This window comes from Echinops telfairi, unplaced genomic scaffold (assembly GCF_000313985.2).
Source record: "Echinops telfairi isolate 266 unplaced genomic scaffold, ASM31398v2 ScPeMD7_6273;HRSCAF=7185, whole genome shotgun sequence".
NCBI classification, from domain to species: domain Eukaryota; kingdom Metazoa; phylum Chordata; class Mammalia; order Afrosoricida; family Tenrecidae; genus Echinops; species Echinops telfairi.
In genome coordinates, this window is record NW_022110173.1 from 1,803,249 (window position 1) to 1,824,346 (window position 21,098).

Consider the following 21,098-nt stretch of genomic DNA (forward strand, 5'->3'; position numbering starts at 1 on the left):
CTAGATATCTATCTCTCTGAGTAAAAAAAAAAAATCACCTAGCTCAGCCAGAAGCTAATATTACAAGAAGTAGTCACTGTTGTGTCAATCTAAAACATAAAATAGCATCTCTGTGTAAGTTTACTGTAGGACCATGCTAATTACATTTGTTTTTGTTTAGACCCAGCAGCCTCTGGAAGATCTTGATACTCAATTGAGAAGAACACTTAGTCCAGAGACTATGGCTGTAACATCTGCAGCTGGTGTAAGTTTCAAAGATTACAAAAATTTTCTTCACATGACCTTAATTTGTTTTATTTCTGCAATAAAAACTGTGACCTGTTATTCATACCTTTAGCAGCATTTCAGAAAATAGTCCCTGCTTGTTCCAGTCAAGAAAAATGAGATAGATTAATGAGACATCCCCAACAGTATGTGGGAAAGATCTTTTTAGAAAGTCCTTTTTCTTACCTTTTCTTCAGTTGGAAGTATATCACAGACTAATCTTCGTGCATTTTGTTTTTATGCTTTGGAAAGGGCTATCCTTTTTAAGTATGATGTTCAACTTTTTCCATTATGAGATAATAAGTTTCTGATGAAAGTTATTTTCCTATGAATATCCAAATTATGCACAAACTTGTGAGAAAAGTTAAGAAAGTATTTGAGAGTGAAGAGAGGATTTCTTTTAAAAGCTGTCTTTATTGACTTTCTTGAATAAAAAGAAAGAAAATGCCCCCAAGTGAAAGGAAAGGCAGCAAGAACAAAAACTTGAGTGACTGCAGCTAAAGATTTTGTGGTATCTGTGTATATGTGTTTGCAGCCTGTGTCTCTGGTGGCTCCAACAGCAGCTTCAGAAACAGGAGCACATCCTCAGGATGGTAAGAAGCAACCTTCTTATATTACTACTTCCAGTCCTGCCTATTGTTGATTATGAAGATACTGTTATGCATTCTTGAGAAGATAGATGTGTTTGAGACTTTGTTGTTGTTTTAATCATTTTATTAGGGGCTCATACAACTCTTATCACAATCCATACATACATCAACTGTATAAAGCACATTTGTATATTCATTGCCCTCATCATTCTCAAAACATTTGCTCTCCACATAAGCCCCTGGCATCGGCTCATTTTCCCCCCTCCCTCATGAACCCTTGATAATTTATAAATTAATATTTTTTCATATCTTGCACTGTCTGACGTCTCCCTTCAGCCACTTTTCTGTTGTCTGTCCCCCAGGGAGGAGATTATATGTAGATCCTTGTCATCGAAATCTGTTTCCACTCCACCCTCCCAGTATCGCCACTCGCACCACTGGTCCTGAAGGGATCATCTGCACTGGATTCCCTGTGTTTCCAGTTCCTATCTATACCAGTGTACATTCTCTGGTCTAGCCATATTTGTAAGGTAGAATTGGGATCATGATAGTGGGGGGTGGCAGGAAGGAAGCATTTAGGAACTAGAACAAAGGTCTAAGTTTCATCCTTGCTACATCGCACCCTGACTGGCTCGTCTCCTCCCCGTGTTTGAGACTTTTATAACAAACATGTTATACTCATGACTAGACGGTATTGATATTGCCTAGAACATTAGCAATTTATAAATATTTGGTGTTTGTAATTTTTATGGGGTAGAATGCAGTAATGATGGTTTTAGCACTTTGTTATTGGCTACACCAGCCCCTTGCTTTGACAGATTTTGAATTCTAAGCATATTTTAAACATAGACATTGTCACCTCTTGACTTTTATGACACTGCACATATAAAGAAATGAGTTTGAATGGCCTAACGGTAGACACAGAAATAAAAGATTTCAATTAATCAGGTTAAACTCTTCAAAATCCTTTTCTAGAGTATTTAGAATTGGCATACTGACGAGAACTTTTATTGTTTTTAAACTTTTCACTATATTACGAATCAGTGCCACCTAATCTCTGTAGGGGCTTTAAAAGTTAGTGGGAAAGTTTCATTATCCATTCTGTTTTCCACGCCTTTTTTTTTTTTGTTTGCTTTTGAATGTTTTAATAGGTAATAGTCTGAAAATAAAATCTTGAAAAGCAACCAGTGAAATGCTTTTCTCCCACCCTCTTTCCCTTCCACATCATCCACTGCCCTATAAGTAGACATTGTTAATTTCTTGTGTATCCTTCCAACACATTTAATTTTAGTTTTTTCTTTTCCAATAGGTGAAGGTTTACAGAGCACATCATCAGTTTGACATTTAATGATTCATATACATTTTGCTCCAACTCATCCATTGCAATTCCATCAATGTACTATCTTTTATCCCATTTATTCCCTGTGTTTGCTGTTTCTAATCCTTCTTTACTAACCATCTGAACTTTGTCCTTGGACAAATGCTGCCCTTTGGATGATAAATGGTTGATTATTCCAACATTGGTGAGTTCAGTTTCTGATTTGAAGAGTTAGTAAGGACTATAGTCTTAGGGGGTTCCACCATTATCACATGACCAGGAAACCTGGCATCTCTTATGATTTGGGGTTTTGTTCCACATTTTCCCCCCACTCTATCCAGGACCTTTCTAATGTGATCATTAGAATCATTAAAATTAGATCATTTTCTAATATGATCATTAGAGCAGTTCATAATAGTCGCTGAACACACTCCCCCTCCCCCTTAGTTACCATTTTTTACTGGATCTGTTTGTTTGTTGAACTCATATAGATCTTAGATTTTTTTCCATTCTTCGTTATTCTGGCTAGGAAGAAACTAGTAGTTTCACTTTTTAAAGGGCTGCAGTAGAGCTTCTAAGACTCTGGTTGCTACTTAGGGTGTAGAACATTGTCTTTAGGGTGAAAACTTTTTCTTGACACTTGATAATAATTGTCTCATGCAGTATTTGCCCTCTTGTGATTGACTAATTTAACTCAGCATGTCTGTCAGGATATGAAAAAGTTGCCCTTTCAAATTGGCGAGATAAAGATGGGGTATTTCTTAAATTGAGACAACTCCATATGCTAATTGGAAACAAGCAAAGGTGGATCATCCCTAGCTCAGACCAAAATGGTTTTCAAATAGAGATATCCTTAAATAATACTTTAAGAAAGCATTTGAGGAATGATTTTTCCGTTTTTTAAAACTATCTAGAATAGGTGTCAGCAAACTTTCAGTAGAGAGCTAAATAGTAAATATTTTAGGCTTTGTAAGTCGTATAGTCAGTGTCTGCCGCAGCTACTCCGTGTTCTGGGTTTGTCTACAGATCGTAGTTTGCTTACCCTTAAAATAGGGATTCTCCAAAATTTATTATCAAACTCAGAAGCCATAATTAATATAAATGCTTTTGTATGGATAGAAGAATGTTCAAAGACAAATGAAAAGAAGACCGTATATTTCTCACACACACACACACACCAGTTTTGCTGATATAATAGTTTTATAATTTACCATGGGCCAAAAGGGAATCAAAATATAGAGAAAAAGAAATTTAATTAAAAATGTCTCTTTTTAATCATATTGGGTCACCTCTGTGGAGATCAATTTGGTAATATCTATTAAAAGTTGTAAATGGAACTGACTTGGTACTTCTATTACAGAGTTATGTAAGAATATTTATTAGATTACTTACTTTTATAATATCAAGAAGTTCTGAATGACAAGTGTACATCAGTGGAAATCTGGTGCAATTAAAAATATGTGCTACATACTATATCATGCCATGTAGCCATTTAAAAGAATGAGACTGATATCTAATGATCTCTTAGATTATTAAATGAAAGTATTAAAAGCAGGAATATTCTACCAGTGGTTTAAAATAAATACATGCTGGCCTATCTGTACAATATCTCTAGAAAGAAACTCAGGTTAATGTTCTGTAGGGAGAATCTAGGTAGCCTAAAAGTTGCCTTAAAATGCTTAACTAATCAATCTGAAATAGATCTTTATCTTATTATCTCTGAATTCAATAATAAGTAATTAAGTTCTTACTGCCTATTAATAGTTATTATAGTATCTCTTCATACACAGTCCACCCACTCCTTGCTTATCAATATGGTTAGGTTCTAGGCTGTTACATGAAAATTGGCTTTATGCAAAAATAAAAGAATGGCATCAGATCTCAAAATAAGACTTCATCAATACGAAACTGCCAGAGTACATAGCTGCCAACCCACTAAATTCATGGCCCAGCCAAGTTGATAAATGAGGAGTAGGTATATAATCGTTCTTTCAAAAATTGGCTGGTGGTATCAAACTGCCGACCTTGCAGTTAGCCCAACTCATAACCACTGCACCCCTATGGTTCAGAAAGATGAGGCTTTCTATTCTCATAAAGAGTTACAGTCTGAGAAACTCACAGTGACAGTTCTACCTTGTTATATAGGATCGCTAATTTGTTGGAATAGATTAGGTCACCTCTGTGAAGATCAATTTGGTAATATCTATTAAAAGTTATAAATGGAAATGATTTGACACTTCCATTGAATGGCTGTGAGTGAGTGTGTGTGTGTGTTTTAGGTGTATAATTGCTCTATCGGTAACATTTTCCTTCAGACAATGCAATATTACCTGTACATGTGTAAAAGGAAAGCTAGGCAGCTAATGATAAGTTTTCAGGATTTGATAATTTTTTTTATAAAAAATGTAAATCTTAAGCTGAAGATAACTAGTAGTTATTTTTACTAGAAGTTAGGCAAATAATAACTGGGTTTCCTGTGTTGGACAAACTTAAATGAAAAGTGGTAAGAAACTTTCCTTTACCTATAAAAACTTCCATCATCTGCATTACTGACCATCTGAAAAAGAAATGCTAGTAGATGCTGAAAAAGAAAAGCTGTTTTCCCTCTCTGTTTGTTTCAGTGTCTCAAGTCACAGAAGGCCCTGTTCTAACAACTAGTTCAGGAGCTGGAGGAATTATTAAGATGGGGCGGTTTCAGGTAAATCAGTTACTTTTTCTTACTTTAATTCTCTCATTAAGGGGAGCTGTGTATACAATTAGGAGCCTTGGTGGTAGTGTGGTTTCTCGCTAGTCTGCTATCTGAATGGTCAGTGGCTGGAAACCACCAGTTGCTCCTCAGGAAGAAGACTGGGCTACTCTTATAACACTTGCAGTCTTAGAAACCCGCAAGGGGTTGCTCTGTGTCACCATTGACTTGATGGCAGCAAGTTGTGTGTATATACTTGAAACCTTGGTGGTGCCGTGGAATTAAGGATTGTACTGCTAATGTCGGGTTTAAACCCACCCACTCTCCCAGGGGAGAAAGATGAGACTAGACTGCCTGCTCCCATAAAGATTTATAGTCTCCGAAACTTTACATAAGTTATTGTGAGTCAGAGTCAACTCAATGGCAGTGGATATATAGTAAAATTATCACTTACCTATTTGGGACATAATTATCAATTTGATAATATATATCCTTCTTTGTCTATTTTCCCCCCTACTGAAAGTAATGCATGCAACAATTTATATTTCTCTTTCCATCTAAATAAAAGGAATACATGATAATTGAAGAAAATGTAAAATACTTACAAGGTAGAGGGAAAAAACACTCATAGTCCTATTACTAAACTGTTCCTCTGTATATATTTGTAGCTAAAATTAACCTGCTTCTCCAAATCGTAGACATTTTTTCCTTTTGTCTCCCTATCCAAGTAGTCTATTCTGTTGCTGGTCATTCGTGTTGTTTGTAATTTCTATAACTTAATACATGACATTAAGCATCGTTGTGTATAAAAATGTTTTCCATGTTTAAGGCAATATTCTTAAGATAAATTCCAATAGCGAAAGTGCATAGTCAGCATCAGTTATTACCATATAATTTTATTTTCCATGCTGGCCCAATTAATGAAGAATTTCTGGCTCTTAGTATAGTTTGTTTTTTATGATTTCACAACTATTTTCAGGTTATTCTTAGGGTAGTCCTTACAGGCAGGGATACCAGGTGATGTTCTTTCAATTGGAAATGAGGGTTCTTAACACTTTGTTACTCTGTTGAATTTGTAATAAAAATACACAGAAGACCCATGACAAGGATCTAGATCTTCCGTTTTGTTAATTACACCTTCTTACTAGCTCATTATCCAACATCTTGCACTTACAACAATGGTAAAAGTCGGGCTATTTTTTCTTGCACACTGATACCTTATATCTGGCAGTAACAAACACAGGTGCAAGGCAAGAGTAGTTTGGACTGTGATGGTTAAAGTTATGTGTCATCGTGACTACGCCATGGTTTCCTAATGGTTTGACAGTTATGTAATGATACAATAACCCTCTTTTTGTGAGCTGATACGGTCTTTCCCCACTTGTGCATAATCCCAATTTTCACATGCCAAAATGATCTTAGGAACATAACCATATCTGTAAGTAAGGAGTGAATATGAATAATTACATTGATTTTTGAAATGTAGCTTTCATTTGCTTTTCATTTGGTTTAATCTTTGTCGTTTTTTTATTTACAGCAATGTTCAAGATTTCACCCTCCTTTATTATTTAAATTTGCTTGGCTAAGGCATGATTCTAAATCCTATGCACGCCATGAGATTTGAACACACATCATTTAGTTTGTAAATTCCTGTTCATAACAGAGGATATATAACCAAATTGTTTCAATATTAAGCTTAGCCAGCCACTCAGCATCTGCATTATAGTACAAATTACTTGTCTGTTAGGGTATTCAATTTATTTTCACAGCTAAGGCGAGAGGAAGTGTGTAAAGAGATACTCTGATTAAAATTTCTTTAATTCTCTACTTGGTCTCTTTTATTATTAGGTTTCAGTTACAACGGATGATGCACCCAAAGAGGGTAAAAAGTCAGAAGATGCAAAATCTGTTCATTTTGAATCCAGCACTTCAGAGTCCTCAGCGCTATCAAGTAGCAGTCCAGAAAGCACCCTGGTGAAGCCCGAGCCTACCGGAATACCCATCCATGGCATCGCTTCAGATGTGCCAGACAGTGCCCACAAACCCCCTGCCACAGGGGCAAAGTCAGAAACTGGACAGCCTACCAATATTGGACGCTTTCAGGTAACAACTACAACAAGCAAAGTGGGTCGTTTCTCTGTATCAAGAACTCAAGACAAGATCACTGTGGCAACGACACAGGGGCCCACAGCATCTCCTCCTTATACGGATTTGGAACAAGCTGCTCTTCCTGCTGTGATACCAAAGAAAGAGAAGCCTGAACTGATGGAGCCTTCACATCTGAATGGACCATCTTCTGACCTGGAAGCTGCCTTCCTAAGTAGGGATGTGGATGATGGTTCAGGTAGTCCCCACTCCCCGCAACAGCTGTGCTCAAAGAGCCTTCCTATCCAGAGCCTAAGTCAGAGCCTTAGTAATTCATTTAATTCCTCCTATATGAGTAGTGACAATGAATCTGATATTGAGGATGAAGATTTAAAGTTAGAACTTCGTCGACTAAGAGATAAGTAAGTATATTTTCCCATGTCAGATAATATGTAATATCCAAGAAACTTTAAAGATGAACTTTTATTTTTTACTTTTACCAGTTTTACTGACATAATTCACATACCAGACAATTAAGTGGTTTAAATATTCTAAACGAGTTGTGAAATTGTCACCAGTTTTAGAACAATTTCTTCAGCTTTGTACTCATTAGTTCCCCATTCCCCCGCAGCCTCTCTACTGCCATAACCCTAACAGTACTGCCTCTATAGATTAATTTATACTGGATTTTATATTTTTTAGAAACAACACCTAACAATGACCAAACAGTAAAACATTAATAAAAATAAATAAATAAAAACTAGAACAAATGTTAGTGTGTCAAAATGGAGAATAAATGATAAGGCATTAAATTTTAACCTAACTGCACTGGCATTAATCTAATTCCCAATGCACTCTTTCTGATAGCAACTCTATTCACATCCCTAGTCAATAGTCAGTAGGGATTCTCCAAAGGTTTAATCAATGTGGGTGTTCTAGATATGGATTTTGGGCTTTCACTGTCCTTCATAGCCTTCTTCTGCAAGCTGAGTACTCAGAATTTAAGTTCGAATATAGTGCCTCCTCTTGTCCGATCAATTTCCACCCATGGTGGAATAATTTAAACATACACACACATACACAGAGTGAGAGAGAAAACAACAAATCCTAGAGAGTGCAGAAAAATTACAACTCTTACCTGCTGGTGGATGTGTAAGTGCATAAAACCATTGTGAAAAATGATACGGTGCTGCCTAAAACAACTAGGAACAGAAATCCCATAATCCAACAATATGTCTCTACTGAGTATATACTCTAAAGAAGTAAGAGACACAACATGAGCAGACATATGATCTACTCTGTTCATTGCAGCACAGTTTACAATAGCAAGAAGTTTGAAACACACTCCCCAATTGACCATAAGAAGAATGGATAAAGAGGCTCTAGTAAATACACAATGAAAATACTATTCATCCCTTAAAAACAGTAATGAAACTACAAAGCACCTCATGATATGGATGGGCCTAGAAACCGTGATCCTGAACAGCGTGTTAGTCAATCAAAGAAAAAGGGGCATATATTTTATGAGACCATTACTATAAGGATAAACACTAAGACACGAGCAGGCATCTGTTCTCTTCTAATCTGGTCTCCCAAGCAGCGTGGCAGTGGGCCTGCCTACTGTTTATGATCCTTATATTACCCTCTTATTTGTACATCTTAATAACCCCTTTGACAGAGAAGGCCTCACATCAGCTGGGGTCGGTTTATACTGTTGAAACAAGATGAACTTTTGAGGTAGTCTGCAGTCCTCTTTATTTTTAAAAAATGTACATCATATCTCTATTTTAGGTTTAGCTCTCTATACCCAGACCCAAATCTTGGTTCTGCCGTGAGTATTCACTTCACTGCAATATGCTGGTCTTTCATTTATTTAAAAGAGAAAGTGATAGCCAAAAACTAAAGTTATCTCAGTGTAATCCATTAAGTTCTCATATTCTCATACCATTTCTATTTCTACAGCTTCTTTAACGCTTTTATGTTAGAGTCGCTTTATTATTTATTAGCACTTTAATTCTTATTAACCATTCTTAATTATTTATTGATCTACCAGATGAATCTAATTGTAGGGGTCTTGGGCTGCATTGTCAGGTTTTATTGGTTATAATTGGCAAATAAGATCAGAGTAACAAATATTTTCTTGAACAATGAATCAGGAGTCAGGAAATCTTTTCTCCTAATATGTTATCAACCATTTGATAGGAATGTGTTGGGATTTGGTATAGAATGTATTGGTAGCTTAGTGGTAGAATGAATTCCCACTGTCCATGCAAGAAACCCAGGTTCAGTTCCTGCTAGAATACCTCATGTGCAGCCACCATATATCTGTCAATGGAGGTTTGTGTCTCTGTGACGGTGAATATATTTCAGCAGAGCTTCCAGTCTAAAGAGTAGGAAGAAAAGACTGGGTGATATACTGGATAAAAGTCAGCCAGTAAAATCCTTATGGGTCACATCAGGTCTAACCCACGGTCAGTCATGAGGAGGTGTAGGAGAGGGCTGAAGGAGACTGAGCAACCGTTCACTTCTTGTGCATGAGATTGCCATCAGTTGAGAACCAACTCACTGGCAGCTAACAACAGCAATGGAAGCTAGTGAACTAGAATCTCAAGGTAGTAGAACTTGAATTAAAGGCATTTGGTTAAAAGGTTCATAAGTAAATACTTATGAAGGTTAAAAAATATGTTGTCAACTCTTGTTTGAATGAGATGGTTTTGATATTTTTTATTTTGTCTGATTATCTTTTGTAGGCATCTTAAAGAGATTCAAGACCTGCAGAGTCGCCAAAAACATGAAATTGAATCTTTGTATACCAAACTGGGCAAGGTTCCCCCTGCTGTCATTATTCCCCCCGCTGCCCCCCTTTCAGGGAGAAGAAGGCGACCTACTAAAAACAAAAGCAGCAAATCTAGTCGTGGCAGTTCCTTGGGAAATAAAAGCCCACAACTTTCAGGTAAAAACATTTCGCCAGGTCATCTCTGACTCTCCCATTTGTTCTCTCTGATTAAGTATGTAACCTATTGGCTATTTTCCATCTTTTCCTAAATTTCATTGAGTTTGAATTTCTTAATGTTCTCAGTTCCGTGTCTTCTTTATATCCTATAATCTTTAGTACCTTATTTAGATCTCTAGGAGGAGATTGGACAAGTATACCGGTTTATTTCATTGTAATCTGTATTTCTATGAGCTGTTTTCATGTATATATATATTTTTAAATGGGAAACAATACTGCGTTATTAATAGCTGAATAACAGTCTGTATTCTGCTCCACTAAGTGTAGTTTTGGTTTTTTTTTAATCATTTTATTTGGGGCTCGTACAACTCTTATCATAATCCATCCATCCATCCATTGTGTCAAGCACATTTGTACGTTTGTTGCCATCATCATTCTCAAAACATTTGCTTTCTACTTGAGCCCTTGGCATCAACTCCTCATCCCCCCCCCCAATGAACCTTTGATAATTTATAAATTATTATTTTGTAATGTTTTACACTGACCGACGTCTCCCTTCACCTACTTTTCTATTGTCCATCCCCCAAGGAGGACAATATGAATAGTTATTCTTAAAGGGGGGTGGGGTGGGAAATGTAGGTATGGCAGTTAACTCATATAACTCACTTTTAACCAAATTCTTGGCGAGGAGTGGGGGGTTGTCTGTTGTTTTTCTTTTTCCATGAATTGGTTGGGTATAAGTGCAGCTGAAGTAAATGTACATGTCTTAGATATTGGAGTGTCAGAATAGTAACTTCCTTGATTAAGAGTACTTCATTGATGTATATTGGAGTAGAGAATTTATGAGTGATCAAAAAATAATAATTCAATCATAATCTTGTGTAAGATGATATTGTGGCTATTTTGATTGTGATAGATGTTAGGGACTTCAAAAGGTTCATGGGAAGATGGAATGGAAAGATATGGTGATTGCTCGTGAACATTTTGTGAAATTAATGTAACCTTAACAGACTATTAGTTGAAAAATATCAGAAGGGTGAAATAAGTTTATATCTCTTATTTCTTCTTCAGATCTATTATTAATTTATTGGAAAGCAGTTGCAAGCTGCTAAGCTACTCTACATTTGATAGAAACTTTAAGAGATGCTCACACCTTTTCTTTCTTAGTACACTATGGCCAATTCATGCAACCCATTTGTAGAAATGGGATTAGAAAGAATGTCAACTAACTTAGATTTCTATTCCAGTTTCCTGTCTCTGGTTTTTTTTTTTTTTTAAGGATTTTCACTCATTTAGTAAGGAGCCAGAGAAATTAAGTCATTTTCAGTATAAGTGGTTTAGTAATTGAAAGTCATCTACTACAAGTAATTTTGATGGCAATGGGTGGGTTTGTATAGGACCTGATGGATGCTTACAAGAAAATCTGACTAATACCTTTATACTATGACCCAACATCCTTTCCAATAGGGGGAAAGCAATCATGGAGTTGGAAAAAGGAATCCTGTTGTATCTACTGTATATTTTAGAGTTAGTGTAGACTAGGACATATGTGACTTCCACATAGGTCAAATCATCTGTTGTTTGGTGCCGACTAGTCGGTTCCCTATATACAACAAATTGAAACACCACCCGGTCCTGTGCCATCCTCACAAATATTCTTAGATTTGAGCCCATTGTTGCAGCCACTGTGTCAGTCCATCTTGTCAAAGGCCTTTCTCTTTTTTGCTCCCCCTCCGTTTAACAAGTATGATGTTCTTCTCCAGCAACTGGTCTCTTGATATCGTGTCCAAAGTACATGAGCCTAAGTCTCACCATCCTCTCAAAGGAGCATTCTGCCAGTATTTCTTCCAAAACAGATCCATTGTTCTTTAGGCACTCTTTCAACACCATAGTTCAAATGCATCCATTCTTTTTCAGTCTTTCTTAATCATTCATCAACTTTCACATGCATATGAGGCTTTTTAAATAGGTCTTGTACCCATCTAGGTTATCTGAAACTCAAGAAGTTAGGGGATAGTTTTATATGAAGCAATATTCTCAGGCCTGTTGCTATTGATTCTCATGTCAGTCCTTATATCCACTCGTCAGTGAGACCTTTGTTCCTTAATGAATTACAGATTTTTAAGGTTTGTTTTTTTTAACTTTAATATACCATTTTATTGGTTGCTCTTATAGCTCTTATAACAATCCATACATCAATTGATAATCTGTTACAGCTTTTTACCCAACATTAGACACTCAGACTAATTAAAGGAAAAAGAATAGTGCTTTATTAGGTACATTTGGAAAGGGTACTTGTTTCTTCATGGCACTTTATCTTTTGACAGGTAACCTGTCTGCTCAGAGTACAGCTTCAGGCTTGCATGCCCAGCAGACCCTCCACCCTCCTGGCAACATCCCAGAAACTGGGCAGAATCAGCTGTTACAGCCCCTTAAGCCATCTCCCTCCAGTGACAACCTCTATTCTGCCTTCACCAGTGATGGTGCCATTTCTGTACCAAGTCTTTCTGCTCCAGGTCAAGGTAAGAAGTCAAAGCAAGCATTATTTTCCAAAATCATTGCAATGGAGAGAATGCCAGACCTAGGACAAAAAGCCTGCTGAATAATAACCTATTGTTAAGATGGGCTGGGAAAACAGGTGGGGGTCTATATGGGAACTTGCTCAAATGATAACCATGTATACTTGAGTATAAACCGACCCGAATAACACCCGAGGCACCTAATTGTACCACAAAAACTGTACTAAAAATATGCTGCTGACAATGGATTGTGATAAGAGTTGTATGAACCCCCAATAAAATGATTTCACAGATAAAAATTATTTTTAATGTGCTGGAAAATGGCTTATACACAAGTATATCTGGTAGTTCATTTGGGATTTGGAATATATGTTTTGAAATTAGATCGAGATTTCCCATCCCAAATTCTAAGGAGCTTAACAATTTCTGAAAGCCAATGCATTTACCTAACTAATGAATAGCAATGTATAGGTAGAAAGCTGTACAATTTAATTTCTTAGCCATAATATATATGCCAAGTGGTTTTTCTAATTAAATTAGAAAGCAAAACCTTCCTTCAGTGGAAAGTAACATTGGAATGAGAATTAGAAAGTGCTTAGGTGTCGGGGTAAAAAAGAAATAAAGCAAATATAGATAACTCGTTTAGCTTCCTTTGCTACAAAATCATAGCAGTTAGAGTTGAGACTGTCTCTTCACACGATGGATAGACCTGCGTGGTAAGGAGCACAGACTTGGTTGCGTTATTTCAATGAAAAAAAGCTTCGCTATTCTGCAGTTGGAAGGAATTGAGCCCTAGTATTTCCTGTGCTGCGTATCTGCCCTTCCTCCAGAAGCTTACTCTTCTGTGTGCCATCTTAGTGCATTTCACCACTCCAGCCTCAAGTTTCTAACATCTTGTAGTTGTGTTCTGTCTCTTCTCCTCTCTCTGTTCTTCCCTGTTTTCCCCCTTCTCACAGGCTGTGCGAAGTTTAACTGTGCATCTGAGCAGGTGACATTCAAACCTGGTGGCAGGAGGACCCGATTTCTGAGTACGCCCTGCTTGGCTCTTTGTGTGTAACACCTTTACTCCTTCCTCGTCCTTGTTTTTCTGCTGCTTGAATCTGATGTTTCATGCAGTCCATTTTCATTTGTCTCTTTGTATATCATCTATTCAATGGCTTGGCTGAACTGTTACCCTCAGAAGTTTGGGTCCTCGTGTTAATTATGGTAACAGATGTAGGTTTCTATAAACTTCAATATAAATTCTGTAAATTTTTCCCCCCCATAAATCTTTGACAGAGAATAGATGTGGTATCAAGACTGCAGACTACTGGGTCATTTAGAGTACTGAAGGCCAAATTGCGATCATGTTCAGTCAGGCCTCAGTCTAGCATTGGAAGTGACAGAAAGCATTATGACTGCTGATGCTTTTAGTTCACAGCAACAGGTAAAAGATACACCGTACTTTTCCATCGTTCTCTATCAGAGTAAATCAAACACCGGCACACACATCCTTTTTTCCTTTCTTCAGTTAAGCCCAAGTATCTACCAGTTGGAAAAATGCTAGACTCTCCATTGACTACTCCCACCACCATTACCTTCGATCCCCATAAAGTCTATAATTCCAAATACAATTTTCAGTGTGGTTATTCTGATAGCCACAGTTTTCAGAATACTTTATTCTGAAAACCACAGTTTATTCTATTAGAAACCAAAGCCCAGCACCCACACATAGAAAATTTTAGCATAATTGCTGAGATTCCTCAGTGCTCTCATTAAAAACAAGGCTCGCTACCAAGCCACCCAATGTCTCTCACCTTCCTCTCCCTCTCACATGTGAAATGTAGAAGATGCCTATCTCGAAGGGCTACTATACAGATCAAATCAGCTTATGTAGCACTTGGACAGCACTCACAGGTCCTCTCTGCTTACCTGGCATGTAGCACTTTTAATATCATACCTTAACAACCAGCAAATAATCATTTAGTAACCAATAAATGTCTGTTGGTTCTTTTTTTTTTTAAATACTCAAGGCTCAGGTAGAAAACTTGGTAGAATTTGGATAAAGATCTCTGATAAGGCCTCAAACTTCTGATGTGGTTATTGAAGTGCTTTTTAAATGCATGTACTAAGGCAGTCACGGTTTTGGAGTATGGTTCAGAGGTTTTTGGGCCTCTTTGGTGGGAAGACTATTTACCTCTCCTTTGTTCTCTACAGTGACCAAATTTTAAAAGAAAGATATGCCTTTATGTATTACATTGAATTTCCATTCTCCACATGTAATACTTCTGGTACTTTTGTTTTTGTGTTTTAACCCTGAATCAGTAATGGGTTGGCTCCACTAGAGAGAGGGTTTTTGATGCCTTCTCCCACATATTACTATTTCAGGACCATTTAACAAAACAAGGGGTGGGAGTTTTGTTTTTAAGTTGGTACAGTGGATTAGTTTTTCAAGCTTGTGTGATTTTTTGAGGACTTAAAACGGTAGGTTTTCTGACAGGCTCACCTGGACTAAGCATACTACTACTTGCTTTTGAATAAGCATGTAATGTGCATGTCCAGCTAGAAAGATGAAAGGATATTCATAGTGAGAGGTGGCCATTTAGAAGTAGAATGTTTCATTCCGGTTCCATAGCCTGACATAACAGAGAGAGAAGAAAGAAAAGGTTTCTTAGTGAAGGTACCACTTTACATTTATTAACTCAATAAATTCATGTGACACTCTATAAGGTAGAAATGAACATTACTAGAAAGATTAAGTCATTTAGGTATAATTAGTGAGGCTGTGCTACTTTGACAGAAAAGCTCATGCTTTTTCTAATTTACTTGCTGCCTCCTACAATTAGACCCATTTACCTGAAAGAGAATCATAGGCTGTGGTTGCCATTATTTCAATATTAGAACTTCCTTTTGGTCTAAAATGAGAAGCCCTTTATCTCTTGAAGAAACATCAGTATACATTATGTAAGCCTCTATGAACAAATCCCAAGAGACAGACTTAAAGGAAACATGGAAAGAAAATAAGTACTTACAGGGGTATCTTACTGGACTTCATTGCATTATTCTGTGCTCTCAAAATAGATACTGTTTGGTAGCACAGCTTAGCTTAATCCTTTTCTTGTGTTCAGAGATTGCTTGATTCCTTTTAAGAGATTTTTCGGGAAAGTATGTATGTATGTCTACCTAGTATGGGAAATATAAGCGCCAAATTAACTTAAAACTGTAACCGCCTACTGTGGTAGGATTGCTAATTCATTTGAGTACTTTTTAACAACCCAGCAGGAGAAACAGAAAGTGAGACAGGGTCAGTGGAAAAACTGTTTGGGTGTTTGAAATTCAGGCAGTGAGTCCTGAGAGGCTAGATTTCCTCCCCTTCCCTACCTCTGTCCCTCGTGCAGGGCATTATTCTTTCCCATACAAAGACTGAATGTGGGAGCTCGACCCGTGTCAGCCAAGCACTAAGCTACCATGTTGGGGCTAAGCTGGTCAGCCTCATCCCGTAGAACTGTGTGTGTGATGAGGTTGATTATGTCCTACCAATCTGCCTCCCCTCCTGTTTCTCTTGCTGGGCATTTGTGTGCTGTTTGGAGATTCTAAATATTTTACACCGATGTTTCTTTATCTTTAACACATTGCTCTCTCTTTGTGCTTCAGGGAAGATGGTGAAAAAAGTCTGTCCTTGCAACCAGCTCTGTAGTAATTATCTTTTCGTTCTGTTACTTTTGATCCTTGATTGCAAAGCCTGTTATCCATAAGTTCTTTGAGTCCTAAAGTCTCACATATGCCTGATTCGTAATTTCCATCTGTTAATCTATGCACCTTTTCTAATACTTTCTTTAACATGCTTAATTGGCTCACTTACTAGCTACCCTTTCAGACTGAGAATTCACCTCATAGTCGATGCTCTCCATGATGGCCCCTGTGAGGCTACCTCTGGGAGTGGCAGGGCTTGGTAATGCCCATGGATATGTATAGGGAGATCTCTAGCTCCTGGGTGGTGGTGGGGGACACAGAAGAGGCATGTAGATGCCAGGCATTGGTAAAATGAGCCATGATCGAAGCATACAAAGTCCATGCCTTTAGCGAGTTTGTATCATTATAGGAGCTATCTGTGAGATTGGTGGAGAAACACTACTTTGTATTTGTAGAGCTGGCATCTTAAAATGCAGGCAGTTCAAGACCTCCATGGTTAGAGGTAGGGGCAACAAGAACACTCTGTATTCGGGATTCTGAGCAGTGAGTTGTGGTTCATAGCGAATTTTTTGTTACTGGAGTCTGGAAGTATAGCATAGCAGGAGGGAATTAAAAAGTGAATGTGGGCATAAAGTATTTGCTACTTTTCAGTAGAACCATGGTTAACCCTTACGCTGTGGAAAGCCAAGCCTCTCGTGTAACTTTATAAAGAGGTCTTCTTTTCCCAGATGTTGATTTCTGGTCAGAAAGCAGTCTGTTTATGCCCTTCATTAACAAGGTAGCCTGTTTTCTGAAGCCAGAATAAGATCAGCTGTGTGCTTGCCTCTCTCTCCTGACATAAGCCTCCCTTTCAGAATCTAGTCTCACAGAGTAAAACAAAAGTTGAGGTGGCATTAAGTTATAAAGGGGAAACTAGCATTGGACTAGAGAGGTGTGACTCCCAGTATGAGCCCGCTGTGAATGAGCTGAGCTGAGCTGCTGCTTGTACTTGGCTTTATTCAGCTCTGCTCACACTTAGGACAATTTCTGTCTTTGCATTTTAATTGTCTCACTATCAACAAGCTTACTAAGCAGTAATCATTCCGACAGGATGACAGTCTTCCTGCATGCGATATGCCTGCTTTCTGAATGTCCTCACTTTCCTGGCTGCCCATCCTCACTGCCTGTCCTTCCCATGTCATGCTAACTCACATTTGCTATTTGAGGAAGGCTGTTTCCTGTGCTTTTTCACTTTTCCAGGATGGTTTTCTATACTTTAGGGAACTTCACTAGTTCCCTTCCACTGTCTATGCACTAGCTATCCCCCTGTGCCTCCAGCAGGCACTAAGGAGTGAGGTAGTGCTCACCTACAGTAGTTCCCTATCTTGCCATGGTGGTAAGAAGCATGTGACCCTCCTTACTCTGCACCTCAGAATTAGCTCTTCCTCTAACACAGGCATGCGTGTTTGTGCCGCTTCCTGCTGAGGGCAGGTTATAAATTGGATTTAAGACCAGCAAAGGGCTTTTAGATGGTACAGTGGCTTCAGGTGTGCTTTTGTGCTTGGGTGCTGCTTTGACCTGAAAAGCCGGAAAACATGCACTTATTTAGCACCCAGTGCTGCTGTGTGACTGAAGGCCTGTTGGCTCACCACTTAACTCTGTCAGCTTTTGTGTTACTTTGCAGCACTTGTGGGATGGGTAAGGAAGAGTGTGCAGGTGGGGGGAAAACAAGACTGTGACTCTTCTCTCCCTCTTCCCTAATTCTTGCCTCTTCGAATAATCTTCAGTGTGCCCTCCAGCAGAGCCGAAATCAGGCAGGACACAGACTCCTTCTTTGTCATCAAACCACAGGAATAGAATAACTTCATCATAGCTTCCTCTCTCCTCTTTCCCCACTCCCACCTGCCCACCACCAACCCCACCCCATGCACCCCTGCCTCAGCTGAATGTTCCTGCTTCTACCTGGGAGTGCTTGCTGCTCCAGGAAGCGTGGGGTAAAGGAGTGAGAATCCATGAACCATTTGAAACTGAGGTCATCTTCAGGAAAACCCTATCTTCCGGGGGAAACTAGAGAGTGTTAAAAGTTTTTCTCTGAAGAGTATGTTGAAAAATTCATGTGTATGGCTCCCGATAAAGAAACCTTTTTGAACAACCATGCTGCTACTTCTCTTAATCACTTTTTATTATTAAGAAATGGCTACAGAATGTGGCAGTGTCCACATGGTTTAGGAACCCCACCTTCTTCTGGGCCAAGCATCTGTGTTTGCATTTCTTTTGCTCCTACTTTAACCCTGCCCGATACACAAGAAATCCTCTTTTGCCCTGAATGCTACCCAAAAAATCCAGAGCAACTGCCTCATTAATTTTACTAACTCATCTCCCTCAGCAGCCTGATGCTGAGAAAGTCCTGGCAATCAGTACCAGTACTTTAAGATGCTCTGTGAGCTGAAGGAGGGCCCTGCTCCTTGTGCCTACCATCATACTGAGTTGCTCACCCCTATGGACACCTCCTGAAGAGAATCCATTTCCCTTGCCCTTTTATGTCCAAGTAAATTGCTAAGCAAAACCTTGGAATCTTTCTTACTTGCATGGCTTCCTAATTCATTCTCTTCCCATTCTTTGGCTTGCCATCCATCATCCTAAAGTTTTCCTTCTTGAAATGATAATGCAGCCTCCTTTTAATGCTTATATTATTGCTTCTTACAACTCCAGGGACCAGCAGTACAAACACTGTCGGGGGAGCAGTGAAGAGCCAAGCTCCGCAAGCTCAGCCTCCTGCCATCACGTCGAGTAGAAAGGGCACGTTCACAGATGATCTGCACAAGTTGGTAGATAATTGGGCCCGTGATGCCATGAATCTTTCAGGCAGGAGAGGAAGCAAAGGGCATATGAATTATGAGGTATGTCTGCCCTTTTTGCCATTTTCCTAGCAGAATATCACATTGCATACATCTGAATCAGGCAAAATAAAATTACCCAGGCTGATACTTAATATTTTGTGCTAATCACTTTTAGTAGTACATAACTTTTAACACTTGTAGCAAAATAAAGTAAAAATTACAAATATATAATATCACAGTTTGATTTATAAATTAATAATGTATACTTGTTTTTAAGTAAGTTTTTTAAGGAAATGTGTGGTTTAGTTCATGTGTCAGACGCATGTCTGTAGACGTGGGTATATAAGAAATATCCGTAAACCTAGCGTTAGGAGTCCTGGTGGCAGAGTGAATTACGCACTGAACTATTTGAAACCAGCCACTCTGTGGGAGAAAGATGAGGCTTTCTGCCCCCGTAAAGAATGATATCTTTGGAGACTCAGAGGCAGCTCCTGTAGGGTCACGTATGAGTTGACTCCGTGTTTAGGAGAAATGACCTTTTTATTTAAGCTTCTGTCTACCCCTAGTTCCCTATTCCTTTAAGACCTTGATCTGTGTGCTCGGGGCACGCACACTCCTCTCATTTCAGTCAGAGTAGTTGCTCTCATCTCTAGTTGCTTAGTAATTTTCACCTCTCCCAGGTAAGTATAAAGAGTGAATAATTGTGGAGGATTTTGTTCTGCTATACCTTTTAAGATCAGAACCGGTTTAGTTCTAGAACTCTATTTTAGTGCTACTTACTATACACCCATTGGTGTTAAAACCCCTCCCTAGCACACCAAACTTTACATATACTTATTTTCTTTTCAGGGCCCTGGAATGGCAAGAAAGTTTTCTGCACCTGGTCAGTTGTGCATCTCCATGACCTCAAACCTGGGTGGCTCTGCCCCCATCTCAGCAGCATCAGCTACCTCTCTAGGTCACTTCACCAAATCTATGTGCCCCCCACAGCAGTATGGTTTTCCAGCTGCCCCCTTTGGTACCCAATGGAGTGGGACCGGTGGCCCAGCACCACAGCCACTTGGCCAGTTCCAGCCTGTAGGAACTGCCTCACAAAATTTCAACATCAGCAATTTACAAAAATCCATCAGCAACCCCCCAGGTTCCAACCTGCGGACCACTTAGACCTAGAGACATTAAATGCGTACATTCGAGGGCAGGAGATGGAATGGGGGTGGGTGGGGGGAGGGTGGGAGAGTAGCCTATATACTAACTACTAGTGCTGCATTTAACTGGTTATTTCTTGCCAGAAGGGAATGTTTTTATTACAGCTTTGAGCCCTCAAAAGGGAGACTCTCCCTCTCCCCTCCATCATTTATTGGAGTGGGACAAGAAGAGCAGCTTTCTTGCAGTGGGACAGCTTCAGACTATGCTTTCTTGTTTCTCTGTACTTAACAAGTGAGGGCTAGAGCAGAGAATTGGACTTAGCAGGAAACTGCTAGAGAGCTCAATGTAAAACCAGGCCCCCTTGTATTTTCAAGTCACTGGAGCTCTTAATTTGGTACCATCCCAAATCCTTTACTCCTTCAAGACTCTAGTTCACACAGCAAAAAAAACTACTGGGCTCTTTCCTACCCTGCCTTCCCCCACCCCCTGCCTTTTTTCTTTTTTTTTTATTTAACTCTGGAACCCAGTGAAAACACCAGAGAACTGGGATTGCCACTCTTTCTTAAAATAGGTCATTAGTGCTTTAAGCAAAAGATATTAGCAGCTTTGACTGCAGCATCAGCAATTAGGAAAAAAAGATTACGTTCCCTGCGAACATGTATCTTTGCCATCAGTTTTGATGTGGAAACACTGTGATATATAAATGTTGTTGGACAACAGTAGTTTTAAGAGTAAAATATGAAAGATTTAAAAAGTTCAAAAAAGCTAGCTCTGTCCTTTACTTATTGAGACACTTTAACTTTTTCCTTTGTATTTCCATTGTATTAGATAAATAAATGTGAATGTAAAATTGTATAAATTACTGTACTTGAATACTTCTGTTCTCCCAGTATTGCTTGCTGGATATTTTAGTGCCTTGGACTTCTACTGCTTCTGCCATTAGTATCAATTTCTCATCAGACCCCAGATCAGCAGAGGGCATGTGGAAGGAAATCTTAGGTCCAAGTGACCCCAGCAGTGGATATGCCAAAGGGAAATTGCGAGTT

The 21,098-nt window shown here is 38.7% G+C and overlaps 1 protein-coding gene across 1 annotated transcript in view; it reads left to right on the top strand.

The window, feature by feature from the left end:
• The window catches only part of WNK1 (WNK lysine deficient protein kinase 1), a 154,769-nt gene extending 134,645 nt beyond the window's left edge, over positions 1–20,124 (top strand). Inside the window, exons 24-33 of the mRNA XM_045295897.1 lie at positions 161–244; positions 800–857; positions 4,794–4,870; positions 6,707–7,365; positions 9,694–9,896; positions 12,224–12,418; positions 13,372–13,464; positions 16,049–16,090; positions 18,779–18,966; positions 19,756–20,124. Of these exons, the coding sequence (XP_045151832.1) occupies positions 161–244; positions 800–857; positions 4,794–4,870; positions 6,707–7,365; positions 9,694–9,896; positions 12,224–12,418; positions 13,372–13,464; positions 16,049–16,090; positions 18,779–18,966; positions 19,756–20,070 (1,914 nt within the window). The 3' untranslated portion in view covers positions 20,071–20,124. The remainder of the gene's footprint in view (positions 1–160; positions 245–799; positions 858–4,793; positions 4,871–6,706; positions 7,366–9,693; positions 9,897–12,223; positions 12,419–13,371; positions 13,465–16,048; positions 16,091–18,778; positions 18,967–19,755) is intronic.
• The last annotated feature ends 974 nt before the right edge of the window (positions 20,125–21,098 follow it).